Source organism: Nothobranchius furzeri, chromosome 6 (genome assembly GCF_043380555.1).
Source record: "Nothobranchius furzeri strain GRZ-AD chromosome 6, NfurGRZ-RIMD1, whole genome shotgun sequence".
In the NCBI taxonomy this organism is placed as follows: Eukaryota; Metazoa; Chordata; class Actinopteri; order Cyprinodontiformes; family Nothobranchiidae; genus Nothobranchius; species Nothobranchius furzeri.
Window position 1 is genome coordinate 34,150,993 of NC_091746.1, and position 21,687 is coordinate 34,172,679.

General features: G+C 40.6%; 2 protein-coding genes across 2 annotated transcripts in view; one reads left to right on the forward strand and one right to left on the reverse strand.

Moving 5' to 3' along the window:
• Positions 1 to 1,004: 1,004 nt before the first annotated feature.
• reep5 (receptor accessory protein 5) lies at positions 1,005 to 7,024 on the reverse strand. The gene is made up of 5 exons (XM_015966892.3): positions 6,782 to 7,024; positions 6,482 to 6,575; positions 5,254 to 5,392; positions 1,421 to 1,589; positions 1,005 to 1,260 (listed from the first exon to the last, which is right to left on the reverse strand). Exons 1-5 carry the CDS (start codon positions 6,897 to 6,899, stop codon positions 1,211 to 1,213), a joined length of 570 nt encoding a protein of 189 aa, XP_015822378.1. The 5' UTR covers positions 6,900 to 7,024; the 3' UTR covers positions 1,005 to 1,210.
• Positions 7,025 to 9,834: 2,810 nt separating this feature from the next.
• Positions 9,835 to 21,687, forward strand: part of LOC107390272 (multiple EGF-like-domains 10) — a 57,417-nt gene continuing 45,564 nt past the window's right edge. The window contains 1 exon segment of the mRNA XM_015966889.3: positions 9,835 to 9,973. The gene's annotated coding sequence lies outside the window, so the exon portion shown is untranslated.

Here is a 21,687-nt window from a genome sequence, read left to right on the forward strand (position 1 = left end):
AAGGCTGATTAGTTTCAGGCACATAAATGTTTCTATAGACCAGCTGACCAGAGGAGATGTTTCCCGAAGGTTGGAGAGGAGGTTTTGAGGAGCAACATTAAGCTGGAGGTGGCGCTGTCAGGTTTACAAACAAGATAACCCATCAGTTTATTGAAATATCTCTAGGATTTAGTGTGTAAATTATGACAAACCAAGTAAACCATTTAAATCATTTTAGATTGTAGAAACTACATTTCCACTAGATACAACTAGTTTGTTTGGGATTACTCAGATAAACATGGATTATCACTGTTTTTATAGTTATGCTATTATATTCAACACTGTGAGTTTGTAAGAGATGACTTTATTCTGTGCTGATTTTGTTCATGTCTCATAAGTCCTCAACACTTCTACATGTTAGTTTGCACATGAAGTGTCTTGCCATGTAAGAGCAAAATGAGAGTCTGTCAGCCACAGTAATTTAAATTAGGTAATTTTCACTGATGCCTGACCAAACTATCAACATTAGATTGTGATCCTGACTCTCTGTAAGACTATTGCACTCAGATAAAAAAAAACATTCTCCACTCTGGAGCCGTCCTTCACCTTCCCTCCCTCTGATGAAAGCTCTTAGTGTCATTGAGTGCACTTAATGATCTAGTTTTTTCAATTATATAATTGTTTTATTCTTTTATTATGTTATACATTTTGAAATAATTAATGCTTGTTTAGGAGTTCCAATGTTATATTCCATGTTGATGAGTTAATGTATTACATTTGCCGCCTTGGACAGAAAAGGTTTATTTTCATATCAGAACATTCCAAGTCTGTGGTTCACTGCAATGTAAAAGCAGAATTAATATCTGTCTCTTCATCATTAGATGTGTGTCAAGTCCTTGCAACAAAAACGTTGTATCCTAACATAACAACATTCTTAATACGGCTTAGATTAATTTGGGCTATATAATTTGTTTTTTTTATTATGTTTATACATTTTGCACTCATTTAAAGGAATAAAGAAGAACTTGACCAAATTTGGTTTTATTGAGTTGATGATACACACAAATAACACAGATAGTTATTTAAGAGCCCTCAGGACAAACTGAAACATTTTAAACAATATTTATAGTGATGTAGGCAGAGAGTTGGAGCGGCACACTGAGGGGTTCACTTGAAGCATGATAAGGCGTGACATCCACAGACACACTTGATTCTTGTTAAGGCCTCATTCTTACGAGCTCTTCTTCTCCTCAAAGATGATGTTTGCTGTGGCTTTCTTAGCTGTGGGAACATTAAGATACAAAGAACAGCAACTGTTGAAACTCATGACTTCTCAACAAAGTTTGACCTCATAAAAGCAGGATAAAAGAGGGCCTGTTGGACCAGAATTATGAAAACAACTCTTTCATTTGGAAAAAGGCTGGAAGAACTCAATGTATACCTTCTTCTTTGAATTTGTCAGCCGCCTCTGATGCTTTATCCTTGATGTTCTTCACAGCATCATCAATTTTGGCTTCATTCTTTAGGAACAGTGGACGAATGATGCGGTTATAAATCTGGACTGACCCATTGGGATGAGTTGGAGCCATGCACCACACCAGAAAGGCACACTGGGAATGAACACAAGTACCATTCCTTTAATCAGTGAAATACATGACTGTTACTCCTACAGCATCACATTAAAGCTAACCATCATTAGCATGTGTCTAAGTTGTCACATTAAGTGATGCCATTAACCTCATTTAAAGCTGCAACGGCAAATCTGTAAAACAAGCTAGCTTATAAAAACACAAACACGGTCATGGAATTCTCACCCCTCCTGTCGACATCGTCCCTAGGCCACATCCCCCTGATATGGGAATGCGCAATGCCACAGTAAAAGAGAGAGAACGCTAAACACCGGTCCCTGTTTTCTACGTCCAAACGTCTTTTGTTTTCCACAATGTCAAATTGCATTTTTCTTTTTGGGACTCTGGTAGTTTGTCCTGAAGTTGAAGTGGTAGCAGCCGACTGTTTCTCTGATATTATGTAGCAGAGAACCTCTCACACCAGTGGTGTTCTTTTGCCTAATATGTGAATGCATAATGAATGGAGTACCCAGAGAAGTGTGAAAGTGCAGTGGTTCGGTGAGACTGACAACTGGATGGTCCATTAGCTGCTTTTCCTCCAAGCCATTGTATTGGCTGAGATTTTCAGAAAAATGTGTGAGAACCATTTTAACTGATATTCAACTGGGACCTCATTTCTAAAGTTTGCTTATGCTCAAAACAGGTTCGGAAAACTGTGTAAGCAACTTTCCACGCAAATTTTGGGATTTATGAAAGAAAACTTAGCGGAAAAATGTGTACAACTTTAAGTTGACTAAGGACCTTGCTTACACACATTTTGGACATGGAGAGCACCTGCAGTGCTGCTGCTGAGAAGGCTAAAATTATGAATTCCAGCAGCATTATCACTTCCTTGATCTGCCTTGATCTACAGTTGCCATCATCATTGGCGGAGCGGTGCAACAGCCGGCTTATGTATATGCATGAGATCCACAAGGTACTTTGCATTGACCAATTATGTCAGTAAGTGGGCGTGGTGAGGGCGGGATGTGACTAAAAAGCAGTTTAGAACCTTTCTCGTTAGTCTCTGATTTATGAAGCGGAGATTGCGTGCAGCTGTGCGTACTCCATGTTTGATAGATCACAAACCTACTTGGCGTAAGTTCATTTTTTTTGTTGAGCTTAAGTACGGTTTTAGTAAGGATTCCACGCAATGTTTGATGAATGAGACCCCTGATGTTTTGTGTGTTTGATCTATATCCAACACAAAAGTAGCCTGAGGCAATCTGTATGCGCCACAAAAGCATAATACAACAATGGCTGGCGGACATAGTAACAATGTACACATTCTGCTCAGTTGCTGACTTTTTGGTAAAAAGACTTTGAACACAAAAAAGGCAACGGGCAATGAGGCAGCAGGCAGCCTATTAGTGACTAGCAGTCTCCGATATCGTGTTTTTGGCCTGGCTTAGTACGCTTGGTACCACATTGAAGCAGGTACTTACAAATAGAATGGGGTGGAGGCAACCTGGTACCCATTGCAGTTGGAAATAGCTTGAAACCACTTTGAGACAAGCTGTGCTGAGTAGGTACAAATGGAATTGCAACTTAAATAACAAAATGTCTGTCTATCCATCCTTCCATCAATGCATCTATCTTTTGTATCCGTTTCATGCTGCTTGATTTCAGGAAAAGGGATGGGATGGGGATTGAATGGGGTGAAGCAATACTTGTCAGTAGATGAAAGGTGAGACACACCCTGAGTAGGTCACCAACTCCCTACTATGAGGACCTTTTTACTGCCTACGTCATCAAAAGAACTCTTGAACCCACTAGAGATGGAAGTGAAGTGCTACCCCTTTCACTCACTCTAAGAATGATAAGTCAATAACATTTTAAACTTTCTTTTTTAAGTTCTAAGAGCATAAAATTTGGGTTGTTGCATGTTTGGATGCCAGAATTACTCTTCCACAAACACTGGACGGAAAAGTTACCAGATACCAAAGGGAGCGTGTCAAAATAAAACTTGGAAACAGCAAGCTACCAAACATGTTGATGAAAGACTGGGGACATTATCCCAAATACTTGTGTTTGTTGCACTCATTTTATATAAGGTATGTACTATGGTTACACTGGCATGGTTGATTTATGTGAGTACTAATATCTACAGTATACTGTGTTAGCTGGTTTGCTGTTAGCGGATTAGTCATATCTAAGTTCTGCCTTTTCTATTTTTCCCATTGTAACAAAGAGCTAAACTTTGAATGAAATCGCTGTGTGGCTGCAGCATGACCCAAGTCTGAAATATCAAAAATGACAAGATTACAACATTTATATGCTTTCATTCATGGTTCAAATGAATGATTTGTTAAAATTTTACAATGTTTTTTCCCCGCTGCATATCAGTAATCTACTGAATAAGGTTAGATTGTCAGAATAGATATAGGGATCACATTAATATTGATGGTTTTTGATTCATTTTAACCTTGATTTGTTTTCAGTTAAGATCATTGAGATGAGTGTGTAATCCTAGCTAAGTTGCTTTAATTATTGCACCTAAAAAGAAGTCTGAACTAACATTCGTCATTTTTAACTCTTTGTAATAAGTGGTGAACTTATCCGACCATCCGAAAGCTGTTCCAGTCAGTAACAAACAAGAGCGCTGACTGTTGCTGAATGGGTGTGGTGAGCAGTTACGGCTGACTCATAGAGCCAGTCAGCCTGGTGGCGTGCCACCGAAAGCAAGTTAGACGTTCAGATGGAGGAAATTAGAAAATAGGTGTGTCTCCTTTTCACCTATGACTTATATTGGTCATCAAGGTGAGGCTGACCTACACAGGTACCACCGGCCCCTCTGACCGCCACCAGCAGGCATGGAGGGTGAAATGTCCCAGCCAAGGACACAACAACTGACGTGGATGGAATCTGGGTTTGAACCTCCAAACTACTGATTATAGGTCAAACTCTGAACCCTTGAGCCAATATGGCAACGTTTATCCTGTTAGCACATTGCTAAAACTAGCAAGTACATGTCGTAACCCTGGATCAGACAGGTTGATATAAAGCAGTGGTTCTCAATTATTTTCCATCACACTCTCCTAAGGGAAATAAAACACGACTCAGAAAAAAAAAAATAATAATAATATTGGACCATCCAGTTGTCAGACCGGCCAAACCACGGCACTTCCCTGGGTCCTCCACTTATTACACACTCGTATTTAGCAACAGAACACCACTGGTGTGAGATGTTCACAGCTCAAAAATATCAGAGAAGGAGAAACAGCCGGCTGCTACCACGTCAGTATTTTGACAAACAACCAAAGTCCCAAAAACAACATTTGAAGTCACAGACAACAAAAGATGTTTGGAACTACGACATGGCAACTGGTATTTAGCCCTATCTTGTTCCCTCCAACATCGCGGGTTTTCGGTTCCAGCAGAAGCATCTCAGGGAAGATACCCGAGGGGACGGGTGAATGTTCTGTGACCAATGCGTTCAAAACCCAGCCTTGTTCTGTAGATTCGCCATAACAGCTTTAAAAAGCACATCAGGGTTTAGCATTCAGTTAGCATACTAAGCTAACTGCTCGGTAGCCACACTTTTAATGGTAATGGAAGTGTTTCCCCTGCATTGGCTCGCAGCATCTCACTGATAGGGAAGCACTGATATAAAGTAATGCTGAATGTTTTCAGCTTATTACATTATGAAGGTGTGCAGTGGGATTACCTTCCCAAAGTAGTAGAACGGGAACCAGGACAGGAAGATGTCAGCAAAGAACTCTGCTACGCTGAATAGTCCATAGACCACCCAGTAGGTCAGCCATTTGGTGTCGTCCTCCTTCGTGGCACTCTCAATGGCCTTAATGCTGACAAACAGAAGAACAAAGAACCACTAATGGGGTCTACTGTTTTTTTCTCATGTAATAATTCTAGTGGGTGCTACTTCTTCTTCATCTTATATACTGCATCATTACAAATGTGGTGCTTTTATGGACTAATCACAGCTTTACTATAGTTTATTATGTGTCATACATGAGCTGGCTGTTTTCCTTGCTTTTGCTCAGATATTCCATTTATACTGTTGGGGCAATCCAAATGGGATTACCTATGTTTTTATTCATTTATGTTCTTTTATTGTTATGTACTGTTTTCCCTAGAATACCATCATATAACTGGCCAACAGGAAAACAGATGAAAATTACCTTTGGCTAATTTTGGGATGTTACAGATATACTCCTGTTAAAAACATCCGCTGTCCTGATAATAAACCTACCACTACTACTACTACTACTACTACTACTACTACTCTAAAAAGAAACACGGAGGAATCTGTTAGATGTTTTTCTAAACTTCAGAACCCTTAAGAACATGGAAGAGATCACATCAGATTAATGTTGCAAAACTACATTTCTCACTGCAGGAGAGTGATCAGTGAACAGGAAATGTTGTTGATATGGCAACAGCTTCCACTCTGAACACATAGCCAGTGATGTCATCTCATTATTCATCACATGATGTGGCTTAAAGATTCTGTCAGCCATGTTAAAGTTTCCTTGATGACTCAATAACTTCCTGAGCAGTATTTGTTCAGAGAAATGGGGACTGATGCTCGGACTAGATGATAACCCAGAAACATATTTCGACAGGATTTATTTATTCTTTTAATGTTAAGGGCCAACAAGGACAAAGATAGACACTCACTTCTAATATTGGAGGTCAAAAGTCACCAATCAGTTAATCTAATCCAAGTAAATCATTCTCAACGTGTTTAGGTTATTTTATTTGTTTTTGGACTGTGCGTGCGTGCGTGCGTGCGTGCGTGTGTGTGTGTGTGTGTGTGTGTGTGTGTGTGTGTGTGTGTGTGTGTGTGTGTGTGTGTGTGTGTGTGTGTGTGTGTGTGTGTGTGTGTGTGTGTGTGTGTGTGTGTGTGTGTGTGTGTGTGTGTCCCCTCTTACGATGTGTAGGCAGGATAAAGGAAGCCGATGAGGTTGCACAGCAGGGAGGCTCCGTAGCCGATGACCAGGTAGACAGCGATGACCACGAGCACACCTGGAACAAACCGACTGTTACTCCCCTCGCAGTAAAAGTAAACACGGCTGACGTCATACACATAACAAGGATTTACTTAAAGTCCCCCCAAAGGAGAGAAAGACCGTTCTGATATGTAGCTGTAGCTACTAGTTCGTTAGCACGCCTGTTTACCAGACTAGATGGCGCTGTTTTCTTTCCTCCCTCCCGATGGTTCCCTGACTCACCAAGAGCGATGTACGTCCTGTTTACTCCGGTCTTAGCTTCGACTTTACCCAGAACATCAGTCAGAAGATTCTTTTCGTGGAGAAACTTCTCAAACCTTTCTTTGAGCTTCTGCGCCATGATTGAGTGAGCTAAGATTCCTTCTTCCAGCGATGCGGATGAAGCGGACACGCCCCTGTAACCACACCAAACCGCTGCGATGGTGGTGCCAAGTTACACTTCATCAGCTACATCACATCCGGTCAGGACCTTCAGAATAAAGTTCATGCTTCTCCAACTGAAGCGCTGCACACAAAGCAGCTTTACCAATAAGGCCACACGTCACGTGACAATAAAATGGTTTCATAGAAGCAGTAAAGCTTGATCACACATGCAGTCAACCATAGATTACCATAAAATCAACAACAAAAACATTTGAAATTGCTGACGTTGTCAACTCATACTGACCCTAGTGCAACATCTGTAAAAGAATATGGAGGAATCAGACAATGCTGACAAAGTTGAGGACGCTGCGGGACACTGGAATGCTGTGGGACAGTGGGAATCTGGGTGGTGATGATGCTGGGGAACTCTGGGACGCTGGGTGATGAGCATGCTGGGGGACACTACTCCCAGTAAGATTCAGACTAAGTTAGCTCAATGAATATTCAAACTCACACTTAAACTGAAGAAGTCACACATGATCTAGCCAGGCTCGTCCTCTGTTTAACTCTACAGAGGACAATGGGGCTGGCTGGCCAGCTACATTATCAGGCTCTGGAACTGATGAGCAGCGATCTGCTGGATGAGATGAAAGCAGCAGTAAAGGAGGCAAGGAAAAGTTCATCACACATAATCATGTGACCATGGATGTGACCATGGACCAGGTGTAGAATTAGATACAGACTACATTGGCGTGCAAGCAGCAAAAGCAATATGTATGGTCCCAAGTAGGACAGGTGAAAATAAAATAAAAAAATTAGAAAATGGTCGAAGAGTGAAAATGCTGGGTTATTTTTCTAACCCAACTGCTGGGTTAAGGCTGAATTGTTAGAGGTTGGGTCAGTTTAACACATCATTGGGTTAAAAATTCTGACCCAGCGTATTGGGTTAAAAAATGCGGGAAATAGTAAGATCCTCCCCTTTGTCTGTGAGCCCGCTTCACCATTTTAAACCAGAGGATGACATGGACATTAATGGAGCTTCACACCAGCAAGGATTTAAAATAAGGTAAGACGTTACTAATAAAGAGTTTAAAGATTAATTTCATTAAAACTGGACATGTAGTTGATAAAGTAACTGATTTTTAACCTGTCTGTTCCAAAACAATCAACTCAGTTTTGATTAGGTAGCTGGCTACTTAGCTTCCTAGCATCGATATATATATATATATATATTTAGATAGAATGTAACACAGAATCCACAGCACAAGTGCTCTGGAAAATGTTGTGATCTTCTGTCCACACTCCCTGACATAGTGAGGCTCTACTGGGGGACGTTAGGCCTTCTGGCTATTTTATACCAGTGGTTGCATCCCTGCTAACAGCAGAGGGCCTTTATGCTACAGTCATGTGAATAATGTTGCACATTTTAATTTTACAGACAAATGGGTGGATGTGGCTTTGTTGTTGCTGCCAGTGCTTCTCCAAACTGCACCATACAAGTTGAAGGAGAGCGTTCCGACCAAGCAGAGGTTCAGCAGGCCTTCACTGACTTCCAACCTGTAAGTTCTGTTATTTTTTACTTCAGTTATCATTCACAGCCCACTCCAAATATGTTTCAACATCTGTTTGTGAAATCATAACCTTTATGCCTAAATCTGTTCTTTTTTTCCTCTATCCCCCTCAACTTAGACTGGAACCAGTCTGGTGAAGAACCTGAATGGGACCACAGCGGAGCACCACATGTCCTTATGGCTGCAGAAGACCATCGATGTTCCCAAGAATTTGTGATCATCAATGGAATTGGAATACCCATCTGTTCTTAAACATTTTTTGTGTTGATGTCAATTATCCAAAACCACGTGCACAGATTTGGGGGTTTATTCAGACATTTATCTTTACATCATGAATCTAATGAAGCATGTTGCTATGATGTAACGTTGATATTCTGCTGGCCAAAGCAGAATTAAGGTGAGTGTTGGGTGTTGATGGACATTTACTTCTCTACAGTTCTTCCATTGAAGTTGTTTAACATGTTTAAGACATTACAAGTTACGAAATGTTTAATATTTGTCATTTAAAAAAATGCAATTAGTAGTCATTTACAAAACAAGTTTGAATATGAACGCATGTTTAGAGAAAGTAGAAAATGCAACTTTATTTGTTATCTTTGTATTTTGAAAATTAACATAATTTTTGTGATAAAGATTTGACTGAGACATGTTCATTTTGTTTTATTGAATTATTCAATTTGTATGTTATTGTATTGTATTTACTATAAAATTGGGTCATTTTAACCCAAGTTTTAGTAATATAATAACCCAGAAGTTGGGTTTTATTTTTAACCCAGTTTTGGGTAGTCCTAACTATACAGTTGGGTCATTTTAACCCATTGATTGGGTAGAAAGCATAACCCAATAAGCTGGGTCAAACTCATAACCCAACCCTGCTTGGTTAAAATAACCCAGCACTGGGTCGGTCCCTTTTTGACCCAGCACCTGGGTTACAAAACAACCCAAATTGGGTTATTTTTAACCCAGCAGTTTTAAATGTATACATTTATGTCAGTAATTTCAAGGTGAATATGAGATATACTCTTTACAGAGATATTTCAAGCCTTTTTCAATTGTGATGATGATTATGGCTTACAGTTTATTCAAAAGCTCAGACAATAAGAATATTTGTATGTTTGTTTACAGTCTCCGTGTGTTTGTTTGGTTTATTTATTTATCTTTTTTGCTCCTGAACGTTACAGTGCAGTTTTCTCTCTCTGACAGAAAAGACTTTTGGAGTTGGAGACAAATCCCTCACGATGTCATAGGAACGACTTCGGGATGCTTCTTTGTCTCTGAAGCCGCTTCTACAGCTCGAGCATGTGATTGGTGCATGGATGTGTGACGTCACACATGCAGCCGGACCAGTGTTTTGAGGGTGAGTGAGAACCAAATCAGTTGATGGGACGGTTCGGAGCGCTCCGGTAGACCTTTGGACTCCAGCTTTGTGATTTGGACCTGCAGGTGGAACCGCTGGTGGACCGGAAGCCGCCCTAACCAGGTACACTTTAGAAGTTCTCTGATGTAAAGGACAGATGTGGTTTTGGAGAACCAGTTTCTGATCAGAATAAGGTTCGTCTCAGACTGGCTCGTCTACTCTGAAGGTTTAGGGACCAGAACAAACTGTCTATGTCCAGGTGTTTGTCCTCTAGGGACCCAAGCTGAATTTGGGTGAGTTTGAGCGGATCTGGACAATAAATAGGATAAGAGTCCTCCCTGTCCGGTAGGCGGCGCTAGAACCCCATACCTGCACAGGTGCGTTACTGTGGCTTTGACCATCATCAGGCCGCGGAGGCTTTGGGTCAAACAGCAAGTCCAGTGTTCACATCTGTTTTCCTACCTGAGAAAAGAAAAACATTATTAATATTAATAAAAGCAGATGCGATTATGTTCAGACAAAAATAAGGAACATTATGCCAGTAGACCAGTGATCAGACTCAGTGGAATTCCTCTGGTGATGGATGACAGATGAGATTTATTTATTTTAATGGAGGGATAATTTCTCCAGGCTGGCCAGGGAGTGGATCATGGGTTTTGTTGGGGCTGCTGCACCCAGATCCAATAAGTGGACAAAAACAGATGGATGAACAAACAGATGATCTACATTTTTACACAATCACCTGACTTCGAAGCACTGTCCTCTATCTCGTTTGTCCATTTTAGGTGACAGAACCTGTCATAGTTCATGTTACTCTCAGTGTTACCTCACAATCTTTGGGTTTTTATTCTTTTGTGTTCCTGTATGTGCAGCACGAACATCTCCCCATGAGCACAGTCAGATCTTATGCTGGTGGAGTCAGATTGGATTGTGTGGGCCTCTTCTCCAGCTCAACCATGATCAAATTATTGAAATTTTGATCTATTAATCAGCAACCCTGGACCTCATCATTTGGACTTACATGTTCATGCAGCTTTTGTTCTTTTTTCAATAATAACAACATAGTGAGTCTGTTGGGTGTTTTTCAGACTTAAGGTTATTAGAACCTTGTAGAAGACCAGATCAAGCTATCTGGTCCTGAAACCTTGGACTGAAGGAAGATGCTCCTGGATTTGAATAAGGCTGCTGAGTCAGAGATTTATCTTCAACCAACTCATGTCCCCCCCACACACACACTTTTTCCAAAGTCAAGTTTTGACCCCTGCACTTTTTACCATTCAAAAACAATATTACGCTATATTAAATTGACAATGGTTGAGCTCTAGGACCACGCGGAAACAATCGTTTGTGTTGAAGCCGGTTTCCCATTAGAGCATACTGTAAAGATACCCCCCCCCCCCCCCTTCTAAAGTGAAAATTATGTCCATGGTCTCACTGCTAAGAGAAGACACACATTCTCTATTTGATCCTGCAGGGACCTCGGACCCAGACCCCATTGGGTGGACTGAGGTCAGTAATGTGCTGCATCTTGGATCTGGATGGCTCAGAAGAACTGTTTGTTCAGAAGGACAGGTGTGCTCACCACTGGTGGCTGCAAGTGAAATCAGATAGGACCATAAACTCCTGCTCTGACATGCTGTCTGGAGACCCAGACCCACTGGAGACAGAACCAGCCATCCTCTATCATGAATCCGGTTTTAAAGAGGCCTTGCTGAAGATGTGGTTTTCTAAAGAGATTATAGCTCATTTTAGCCAGAAGATCTGTGCAACAGCTGGAGCGATGAAGACCACCAACCAGCTGTTCTGCTACCATTAGAAAGAGAACCAGACGTACTGAGGACACAAATCAAAAGCCTGTTTTGAAGATCAGATGATTTCTCCACCTACTGGATCAGGACTTAGAACCTGTTAGCGAATGAGTCCATATATACTATTTTGACTTTAGGCAACATCAAAAAATAAAAATCTAAATGTAAACAAATATGATGCCAATTTGGCAGCAGGGCCAGTTGGGATTAGCAGCAGGGGCTCACAGTAAGAGGGTTGCTGCAAATCTCAGCTGGGGAATTCCTGTGTCTTCTCCGGGAGTGTGTTATGGTTTTCTCTGGTTGCTCTGGTGTTAGCTTACCGACAGATTCTAAATGATCAGACTGTGGCTCAGTGATGGCCCAGTTAACCCCCACCCACTGACCACTAGGCTAGACACACTGGGTCCCTGCTGGTTAATCTAGGATTGATCCGTTATAGTGAAGCCTATGAATACAAGGTACACCTCTACTGATGTGAAACAATATATTTCTTCGTGTCCTGTCTGGCTGTGAAGCAAACAGAATTAATGTCTGAACGATGGTGACAAGCCTTACAGATTTACTCTCAGGTGGAGCATCAAAGCTTCTGCTTTAATGTCACGCCTGATACTTAAAACTTTATTGTTATTGTTTTTTGGATGCTTTATAATTCAGACCAGACACAGAGACAGAGCTGAAAGAGAAAGGAAGAGACAAAATGAAGGGGGGGGGGGGGGGGTCCACAAAAATAAACAATCAATGATGAACAAGAGTCCACTTCTAGACCTGCAGAAAGAGAAAAACAACACACAATTAAAGCTGCAAGCAGCAACGTTCGGCCCTTGCAGCTCCGCACTGCTCCGGCCTGGCCGGCAGCCCGGGGCACCAGGGCACGTCCGCGGAACAGAAACTTCGACCACCCCGACACCAGAAACCGCTAACGGTCACCTCGTCTGCACCTTACCCTGACTCATTATACCCTCTGAGCCCACCATTATATTACACGTCTCACTACTAGGGCATACTCTATCTTTACCACACTGGTGGTGTAATGACACAGACCAACTTTAGTGTTTTTCTAATCACGTTTTTTGAAGTTACTGTAGGTTAAATTTATCTAGGGGGTGCTGTAACCAACCACAGAAAAATCCCATTGAGGTCAGCTTTGGTTGACAAAGATGGTTTTCTGTTATTTTGGCATCAATCAGACGTTGTGTGTTCTTTCTAGAGCCAGTGAGCTGAAAGGGGCGGAACTACAGGGATTTGAACCAACAACCACATCAATGTGTTTGGTGCAGTCACGTGATGTCACAAGCCAAGTATAATGCCATTCTGACTTTGTCTTTAGAAGTTAATAAAGTTTGAACCCATCTAGGGGGCGCTGTGACCATTTACAACTAAATCCCATAGAGGTCATCTTTGATCATCAAAGATGGTTTTCTGTTAATTTGGCATCAATCAAACGTTGCATGGGTCATCTAGAGACAAAAAGCTGTAAGTGGGCGGAGTTAAAGTGATTTGAACAAGTGAGCACATACATGTGTTGATTGCAGTTGAGTGGTGACGCCCACCAAGTTTGATAGAGTTTGGAGCTTTTTTGCAGAAGTTACAAAGGTTTTATTGTATCTAGGGGGCGCTGTCCCAAATTTAGGAAATATTCCATGAAGAAGTTTGTAGGTTGATAACAGTCATTTGTGTGCAGTTTGGTGTGAATTTCATCATGCATGTGTTATTCAGGGCCTAATATCTGTCAGGGGCTGAGCTAAAGCGATATCAACCAGTTACAACAGGATTGTGTTGGGTGCCTTAGTGTGATGACACATAGCAAGTTTGGTGCAGTTACGACCTCGTCTGTAGGAGTTATTACAATTTTAAAGGTATGTAGGGGGCGCTGTGGTGATAGTATATAATGTTCACCACCCTTTTGTGTCTCGTTGGCTAAAGGGCATGATTGTTCATTGCCATGTTCAGTCTCGGGCAGATCGGAGGCTGTTTGTGGAAGTTACAGTCAAACGTAAGGTCACGGCGTCACGCCAGAATTCGCCATGGTATCAAAGCCCCTCCCTATCTGGAAAGCTATCGGATCTGAATGGTCATTACAGCATCTTGAAGACAGTGCATGACCTTAGTGTCATGTTGACTAAATTAGAGGGGACAAATATGGGCATTTCATCATAAAACAATAGACTTCCTGTAGTCAGGGGGTGGGACTTAGGTGATGTCAGCTGTCCACATTGTTATTGTCTTCAGATGTGGTCAGTGATCACACAGACAAAGTTTGATATAGATCTGATCATGCACATGGGAGTTATTAAGTCAAGTAATGTAATGGCGACAGGTCAAAGTTTGAGGCTTAGCCACGCCCACACCTTTCAACTTTTGAAAAATCCGACGGTTGAAAATTTTCCCCTATGTCTTAAGAGTTTATAGCAGAAGTTTGAAGGCAAGTGGTGAAAAAGAAGACGAGGCATCATTCTCCAAACAACATGTGGGAAAACCACTAAATCGAGTACTTGGACCAAAATGGCCGACCTCCTGTGCGACTTTGGGCTTGGCTCCAGGAGAATTTTTTGCAGGTCCTGAGACACTTCATTAGTGTACCCAATTTCGTAATCCTCAGTCAAAGCATGGCTTGGGGCTGACAGTTTTAATGGCTCCAGGGGGCGTTATTTCAGAAAATAGGCCACGCCCACAAACTTCAGCTGTTTATTTCTATTGGGGGTCAGAGTAGGATCATTCACCAGAATTTTTGTGGCGATATCACGATAACTGAAGAAATGAGAGGCAAACGTATTTCCATGTCGTGATGGCGATTTTGGCCATGCTCCCAAAGCCCCGCCTTTTTTCAAAACCTGCCAGTACTGGAGACCCAGTGACCTCAAGTTGTCTACTGCTATTTGCCAGAGATTCCTGGTGATTGGGTAAAAGGAGTCCAATAGGGAGCTGTGAAAAAAAGAGTGGTGTGGCAACAGGTCAAAGTTTGAGGCTTAGCCACGCCCACACCTTTCAACTTTTGAAAAATCCGATGGTTGATTTTTTTCCCCTATGTCTTAGAAGAATATAGCAGAAGTTTGAAGGCAATCGGTGAAAAAGGCGACGGGGCATCATTCTCCAAACAATGTGTGCGAAAACCACTAAATCGAGTACTTGGACCAAAATGGCCGACTTTTTTGTAGGTCCTGAGACACCAAATTAGTGTACCAAATTTCATAATCCTCAGTCAAAGCATGGCTTGGGGCTGACAGTTTTAATGGTCCTAGGGGGTGCTATTTCAGAAAACAGGCCACGCCCACCGGATTTTCACATCAGATTTTTTGCGGGGCTGGACTAGGATCACTCATCACAAGTTTGGTGGCGATATCTTTAGAAATGACGAAATGGGAGGCAAACGTAAGACCACGGCGGTATGCCTGACTTCACCGCGCCGCCACAGCCCCGTCCTCTGTAGAAAACTCCCATAAAGTGACGCCAAGCAACCGCCACTTGTCTTGAAATACCAGCTACAAATTTGTGGTGATTAAGCGAAATGGGGCGATTTGGGACCTATCACAGTAAAACTTGAGCTTCTTGGTCCTGAGGGGGCGGGGCTTGTGTGATGTCATCAGCCGACCATTCAATTTAGTTTGTGGGTGCATGACGAATGACCACAACAATTTTTATAACTCTGTTCCGTTCCGTTATGAAGTTATAGCAATTAAAAAAATTTTGGCGAGTAGTCAAACTTCGAGGCCTGGCCCCGCCCCTTCAGCATATACGAAAACTCAGAATCCTTGTCTCATTTTGTTTGCCCATCCCTTCTGAGCAATTTTACACAATTTTTGAGATGATCATGCGAAAAATGGTTGAGCAATCCAGTCAGAGACGGACCCTGAAATCGGCCAAAACGGCTAAAAATCGCCATTTCAACACAAAATGGCCGACTTCCTGTTTGATATTGACCAGGGTTGCAAGAGACTTTTCTGTGCAGACTGTTGAGTACTACAAATGTACAAAATTTCATAACTGTACGATAAACTAAGCTTTATGGAGAGGGGTATTTTTCACTTTCTCAATTCAATTCAAAGATACTTTATTAATCCCAGAGGGTAATTAGTTTCAGTGCACACAATTCAGAGCATCTGTCTGCATTCCTTCGTGGGGGTTTGTTATTAGCATCTCGAGGCTGCTCTGGCATCAGATTTGGATAACAAGACTTTGTTTGGGTCAGGCTGAGGTAATTTTCCTCTCTGCCTTCAGTCTTTACTGATCATTCCAGTCCTTCAGTGAAGCCAATTTTGGGTTTTAAGCTTGTCCATACTGTCCGGTGACCCTCTCCGAGATGACATCCATTTTGCGCACTAATACCGGTATCGCAGCTAGAACATTGTCCAGCTTACAATTCACATTGAGTAGCGTCCCAGTCTGAGGTCTCCACACGGACGGTGCTTTCCGTGGGTGCGGGTCGCCCTCCAATCGCTCCCGTCTTCCCAAATTTCCAGAAAACCAGATATCCTCCCACTCCAATCAGAAGAAATCCAGTGATCATCAGGCCAAATATCCACACATCTTCGACGCCCTCAATGGACAGCTGGGAGAGGCATACGATCTTCCACTCCTTCCAGGAATCCAGCATATATCCCACCGGGTGTGTCCACTGCGGGCATGTGGGAGCCCCCTGCTCCGTTCTCATTGTTGAAAAAATCTTATCAATCGCGTTGAATGACCAATTTATCAGATCCATAGTTAAAATTAGGGTTTTTCAGAAGAAATGCAGAGAAGCACTCTGTGGGCAGACAAGACAAAGAGCCTTGGGAAAAAAGATAAGGGAGCAAAAAGAGAAGCGTCTGTACTCTAAGAGTGCCAGGAAGAAGCTGTTCAGGGGGCCCTGTTCAGCCAATTTCTTTGCGTTTTTTTGGAACCTTTAAAATATCAAATTTTTCACCAGGCCTGACAAGTTTGCGAAATATTGTGAGTTTTGGGGTATGATAAGGTCCCCAAAAAGCCATTCAAAAGGGCACCGGAATAATAAATAATAATAAACAGAGCAAAAACAAGAGGCCTTCGCAGCACTTTCGCTGCTTGGGCCTAACAATACAACAGGAGCAAGCTATCACTGCGTCAACCTGATGAGAAAATTTGAAATCAACATTGTTTTACTGAACAATCACACGATAATAAATCACAGTGCATTAAGTGCCAACCATAGCCTTAAGACATGTGTTGAAAATGCCCAAGTCCATACTTATGAGAGCACCATGTCAGCACCTGTGTGTGTACACACGCTTGTATATGTAAGGTTTCTCTATAGGAGCGTCCAATAGAGAGTGTGAGGGGCCAAAGATCTGCCCCTCAAAGATGTGTAGGAGATGAAGGTAGCTCCAAGTCCCAGGGATCCAGGAGCTGACCCAGAGCGCTGGGACCCCAGGGAGCCTGTAACCAGAACAGCCCCAGCCAACAATATACAGTATTTCTAAATAATGATAATATAAAAAAATTGTCCTAAATTTACCGGTTGATCTTTGTTCCTACCCTCACCTATGGTCACGAGCTTTGGGTAGTGACCAAAAGAAGGAGATCATGGATACAAGCGGCTGAAATTATGTTTTCCCCACAGGGTGTCTGGGCTCTCCCTTTGAGATAGGGTGAGAAGCTCTGTTGTCTGGGAGGGATTTGGAGTAGATCTGTTGCTCCTACACAGAGAGGAACCAGTTTAAGTGGTTCGGGCATTTGGTTAGGATACCTCCTGGTGAGGTTTTATGGGCATGGAAGGAGACCTAATGGGCCATTCCCATCTGTACCGGGTCGGCCCGGGCCGGGTAGCCCCAGTCGGCCCCAGCCTGGCCCGGTTGATTCCACACATCCTTGTCTTAAGCCCATGTGGGCTGATTCTACCCACCAATCAGAGGCTTGCTCTAATGGAAGGTGTGAATTTGCTGTCAGCAGTGGGTGTGTTGGCCCTGGTCGGCCTGAAGCAGACCCCCTCGAGAAGAGGGCTGAGAATGAGCCTTGGTTGGCCCGGAAAAATACCAGGCCACCCAGATATGTAAACAACCTACTCTACCCGGCCCGGGCCGACCCGGTACAGATGGGAATGGCCCTTAAAGGTAGACCCAGGACAAACTGGAGGGAATATGTCTCTCGGCTGGCCAGGGAACGTCTTGGATTCCCCCGGAGGAGCTGGCCCAGTTGGCTGGAGAAAGGGAAGTCTGGGCCTCCCTGCTTAGGCTGCTGTCCCGAAACCCGATCCTGGATAACTGGAGGAGGATGGATGGAAGGATGGATGGATAGATGGATGGATAGTACAAATGAGATAATTTGTTACAGAATAATGAACCCAAACATTTAAATTTTTGTTTTTCTCAATTATTTTCTGAAAGCGTCAACTCTTTCATTAATGCTCTTGGAATAATGTTCAAATCTTGATGTTTTTGTTCAGCAATTTACAAATCATACATACAGGTGCAACTCAAAAAATTACAATCTGGTGCAAAAGTTCAATTATGTCATTAATTTAGTTTAAAAGGTGAAACTAATCTATGAGACAGACTCATTACATGCAAATCCAGATCATTCAAGTCTTTATTTGTTATAACTGATGATTATGGCTTACAGCTGATGAAATACCCTCATTCAGAATCAGAGTGTCAAAGTGTCACACTCTAATCAGCTAATTAATCTAGAACACCTGCAAAGGGTTCCTGAGCCTTTAGATGGTCTCTCAGTCAAAGTTGAATTATTGATTATTATTGATCCATCGTATTCTAATTATTCCTGTTTTAACTGTACATGAAAGGGCCCTGAGATTGTGTTTGACCTTTCTGCTTTAATCATAAATCCAGATTTTTTTTCTGCATGTGAATTTGAGCTCGAATCCTTTGCTAAAGAACAGCTGAGTTTAGGGCTGGTTTTTACTCTGTGATCAGATAGTCCCCATCACTGAGCCAAACTTTTACTGATTATATAAGAAACGATTATTGTTGACCTGTGTAGTTAGAATGCTGACTAAAATCTCCCTTGCTCTGTTGATTTAATGCAGCTTATTTGTTTATGTATTTATATTTATTAGCACCAGTTCACACCAACAGTCATCTTAAAGCACAAAACAAAAAGCAACAAACCCAACTGATACCATATCGAGTTGATTTATTTTAGTACAATTAACCCAGTTGTAATTAAGGCAAGGCAGCTTTATTTATGTAGCACATTGTGTACACAGAGGCAATGTGCTGATCTCATGTATAGATCCTAAAATGTCCTTAAGGGAAATTGTTTCTTTCTAAGGAAATCTGCAAATGGAATCATCCATCCTGAACAGCACAGTTAGAAGAGCTACAGCAGAAAGTTCAGTTCAGTTCAGTTCAGTTCACTTTATTTCAAACATATACATTCACCAACATTTCATAAAATCATTCCACGCAATTGTTTGAAAAGGAGTAGGGAGACGTGTATACTTATTTAGCCCTACCCCCTCAGGTTTACATCCTCATCATCAAAATTTAAACAACAAAACAGTTACAATGCCTTGAAAAAAAAACACAAAAAAAAACAATAATAATAAATAAATAAAATTCTCATGTTCAACTAGAACTATATTTAGATTTTCTAATTTGTAGAATAGATTAAACATCAGTTTGCATGCCGTCCTGGGTTAATTGCATTTTCTTCATTCTTATACTTATTTAACATTTCTTTTTTGAGTTTTATTAAAATATAAAGCTAATAATAATATTTAGAATAAATGCTTGTCTGAATTATCATAAAAAAAAAACAAATTTGAGAATGTGATACAAGAAATTTGATAACTTATAAGATGAAATATCACACATTGGGCCTTTAAACTGGTTTACATTACTACTATCCTTTATTTCTTCTGTTAACTCATTCCAGAATTTAACGCCCGCTATTGAAATAGACATCCTTTTCAATGTTGTTCTTACTCTTTGTACTTTTAGATTCCACTTCCCTCTAACATTATACCTCCCTTCTCTTTCTAAGCACCATTTACTTATTTCAGGAGGGAGCATCCCTTTCCTTACCTTATATATTATTTGCACTGTTTTAAACTTCACCAGGTCCTGGAATTTTAAAGCTTGCATCTTAATAAAGAGTGCGTTTGTGTGAGCCCTATACCCCTCCTGATTTATTAGTCTAATAGCCCTTTTCTGCATTATGATTATAGTCTGAATATTACTTTTATTTGTGTTTCCCCAAACCTCTACACAATAACTCATGTATGGTAATAATAAAGCACAATATAACATATATAATGTTTTCCAATCCAGAAAATGTTTTACTTTCCCCAAGACAGCAATGACCCGTGCTAACTTTCCCCTCACATAAGTGATGTGTGATTTCCAACAGGCCTTATGATCAATGATCACACCAAGAAATTTTATGGTATTAACCCTTTCTAGATATACATTATCAACACAAATTTCAATGTTAATATCTTTCTTATGATTTCCGAATAACATAAATTTTGTTTTATTTAAATTTAAGGACAATTTGTTTCTATCAGACCACGTCTTTAATATCTTTAACTCCTGTGTGATCACCTCCACAACCTGTTGAAATTCCCCACTTGAACAAAGTATATTGGTATCATCTGCAAAAATTACAAACTTTAGGATCTTCGATACTTTACAAATATCATTTATATACATTATAAACAATTTTGGTCCCAATACTGATCCTTGAGGTACTCCACATTCAATATCCATCAATTTAGATTTAAACTCATTTATTTGTACATATTGCTGTCGATTCATCACATAGCTTTTTATCCAATCCAATACCACACCCCTAAACCCATATTTCTCCAGTTTGATTATTAAAATTTTGTGGTCAACAGTATCAAATGCTTTTTTAAGATCTAGAAAAACTCCAAGTGCATACTTCTTGTTATCCATACATTCAGTTATTTCTTCCATTAAATCCTTCAATGCCAAAACTGTTGATCTGTTATTTCTAAACCCATACTGGCAATTTGCCAACAGATCATGTTTTTCCACAAAGTTATCAAGTCTTTTTAGCAATAGTTTTTCCAGTATCTTAGAAAACTGGCAGAGTACCGACACTGGTCTATAATTTGTAAAACAATGCTTTTCACCTGATTTATAAATGGGAATATTTTTTGCTACTTTCATTTTTTGTGGAAAAACCCCTTCCTGGAAAGACAAATTAAAAATATATTGTAGCGGTTTTACAATACCATCAATTACTCTCTTTACTGTTACCATATCAATATCATGAAAGTCAGTACTTGTTTTGTTCTTAAGTCCACTGACAATAACATATATCTCCTTCTCTTCTACTGCTCTTAAAAACATTGAACTTGCATTCCTTTCAATGTTTCCTCCAGTCTCCCTTTCTATCATATAAACCTTTATTTCTGCGGCTAGTTTTGGCCCTATATGTACAAAAAAATCATTAAATCCATCTACTACTTCGTTCATTTTACTAATAGTATTTGTCCCTTCCATAAAATACCCAGGGTAGTCATTATTCCTTGGTGCATTTTTTATTATACTATTTAATACATTTCATATCCCTTTCATGCTATCTTTATTATCTTCTAACTTTTTGATGAAGTATTCTTTTTTACTAGTTCTCATTATGTTAGTTAATATATTTTTATACTTTTTATATTTCTTTTCAGATTCTGTAGTTCTCTTTTTAATGAATTCTCTATATAAGGTGTTCTTTTTTTTACAGGCATTTTGCAGTCCCTTCGTCATCCATGGTCTTCCTGTATATTTGTCTTTCCTGTTGACTTCAATAAGTAGGCTATTTTTCTCTAATAAGGCCATGAATATACTTAAGAATGCCTCATAGGCTTTATTGACATCCTTATGTTTATATACAATAGTCCAATCTTGTTTTATTAACTCATTTTTGAGACACTGCATTGCCTTTTCTGTTCTAATTGTTTTATATATCATCTTGCATACATTTCTATGAACTTTATAGCAACAGTCATAAGTTACAAAGACTGGTAAGTGGTCACTTATATCATTTATCAATATCCTGGCTTTTATATTTTCTTCCATTACATTTGTAAAAATATTATCT

Bases quoted from the DNA above. Each gene is read 5' to 3' on its own strand.
- reep5 (XM_015966892.3), bottom strand. From the start codon at position 6,899: ATGGCGCAGAAGCTCAAAGAAAGGTTTGAGAAGTTTCTCCACGAAAAG. The intron at 6,576-6,781 runs GTGAGTCAGGGA...GGTTTGTTCCAG, and splicing joins CAGGACGTACATCGCTCTTG to GTGTGCTCGTGGTCATCGCT. The intron at 5,393-6,481 runs GTAAGAGGGGAC...TCTGTTTGTCAG, and splicing joins CTTTATCCTGCCTACACATC to CATTAAGGCCATTGAGAGTG.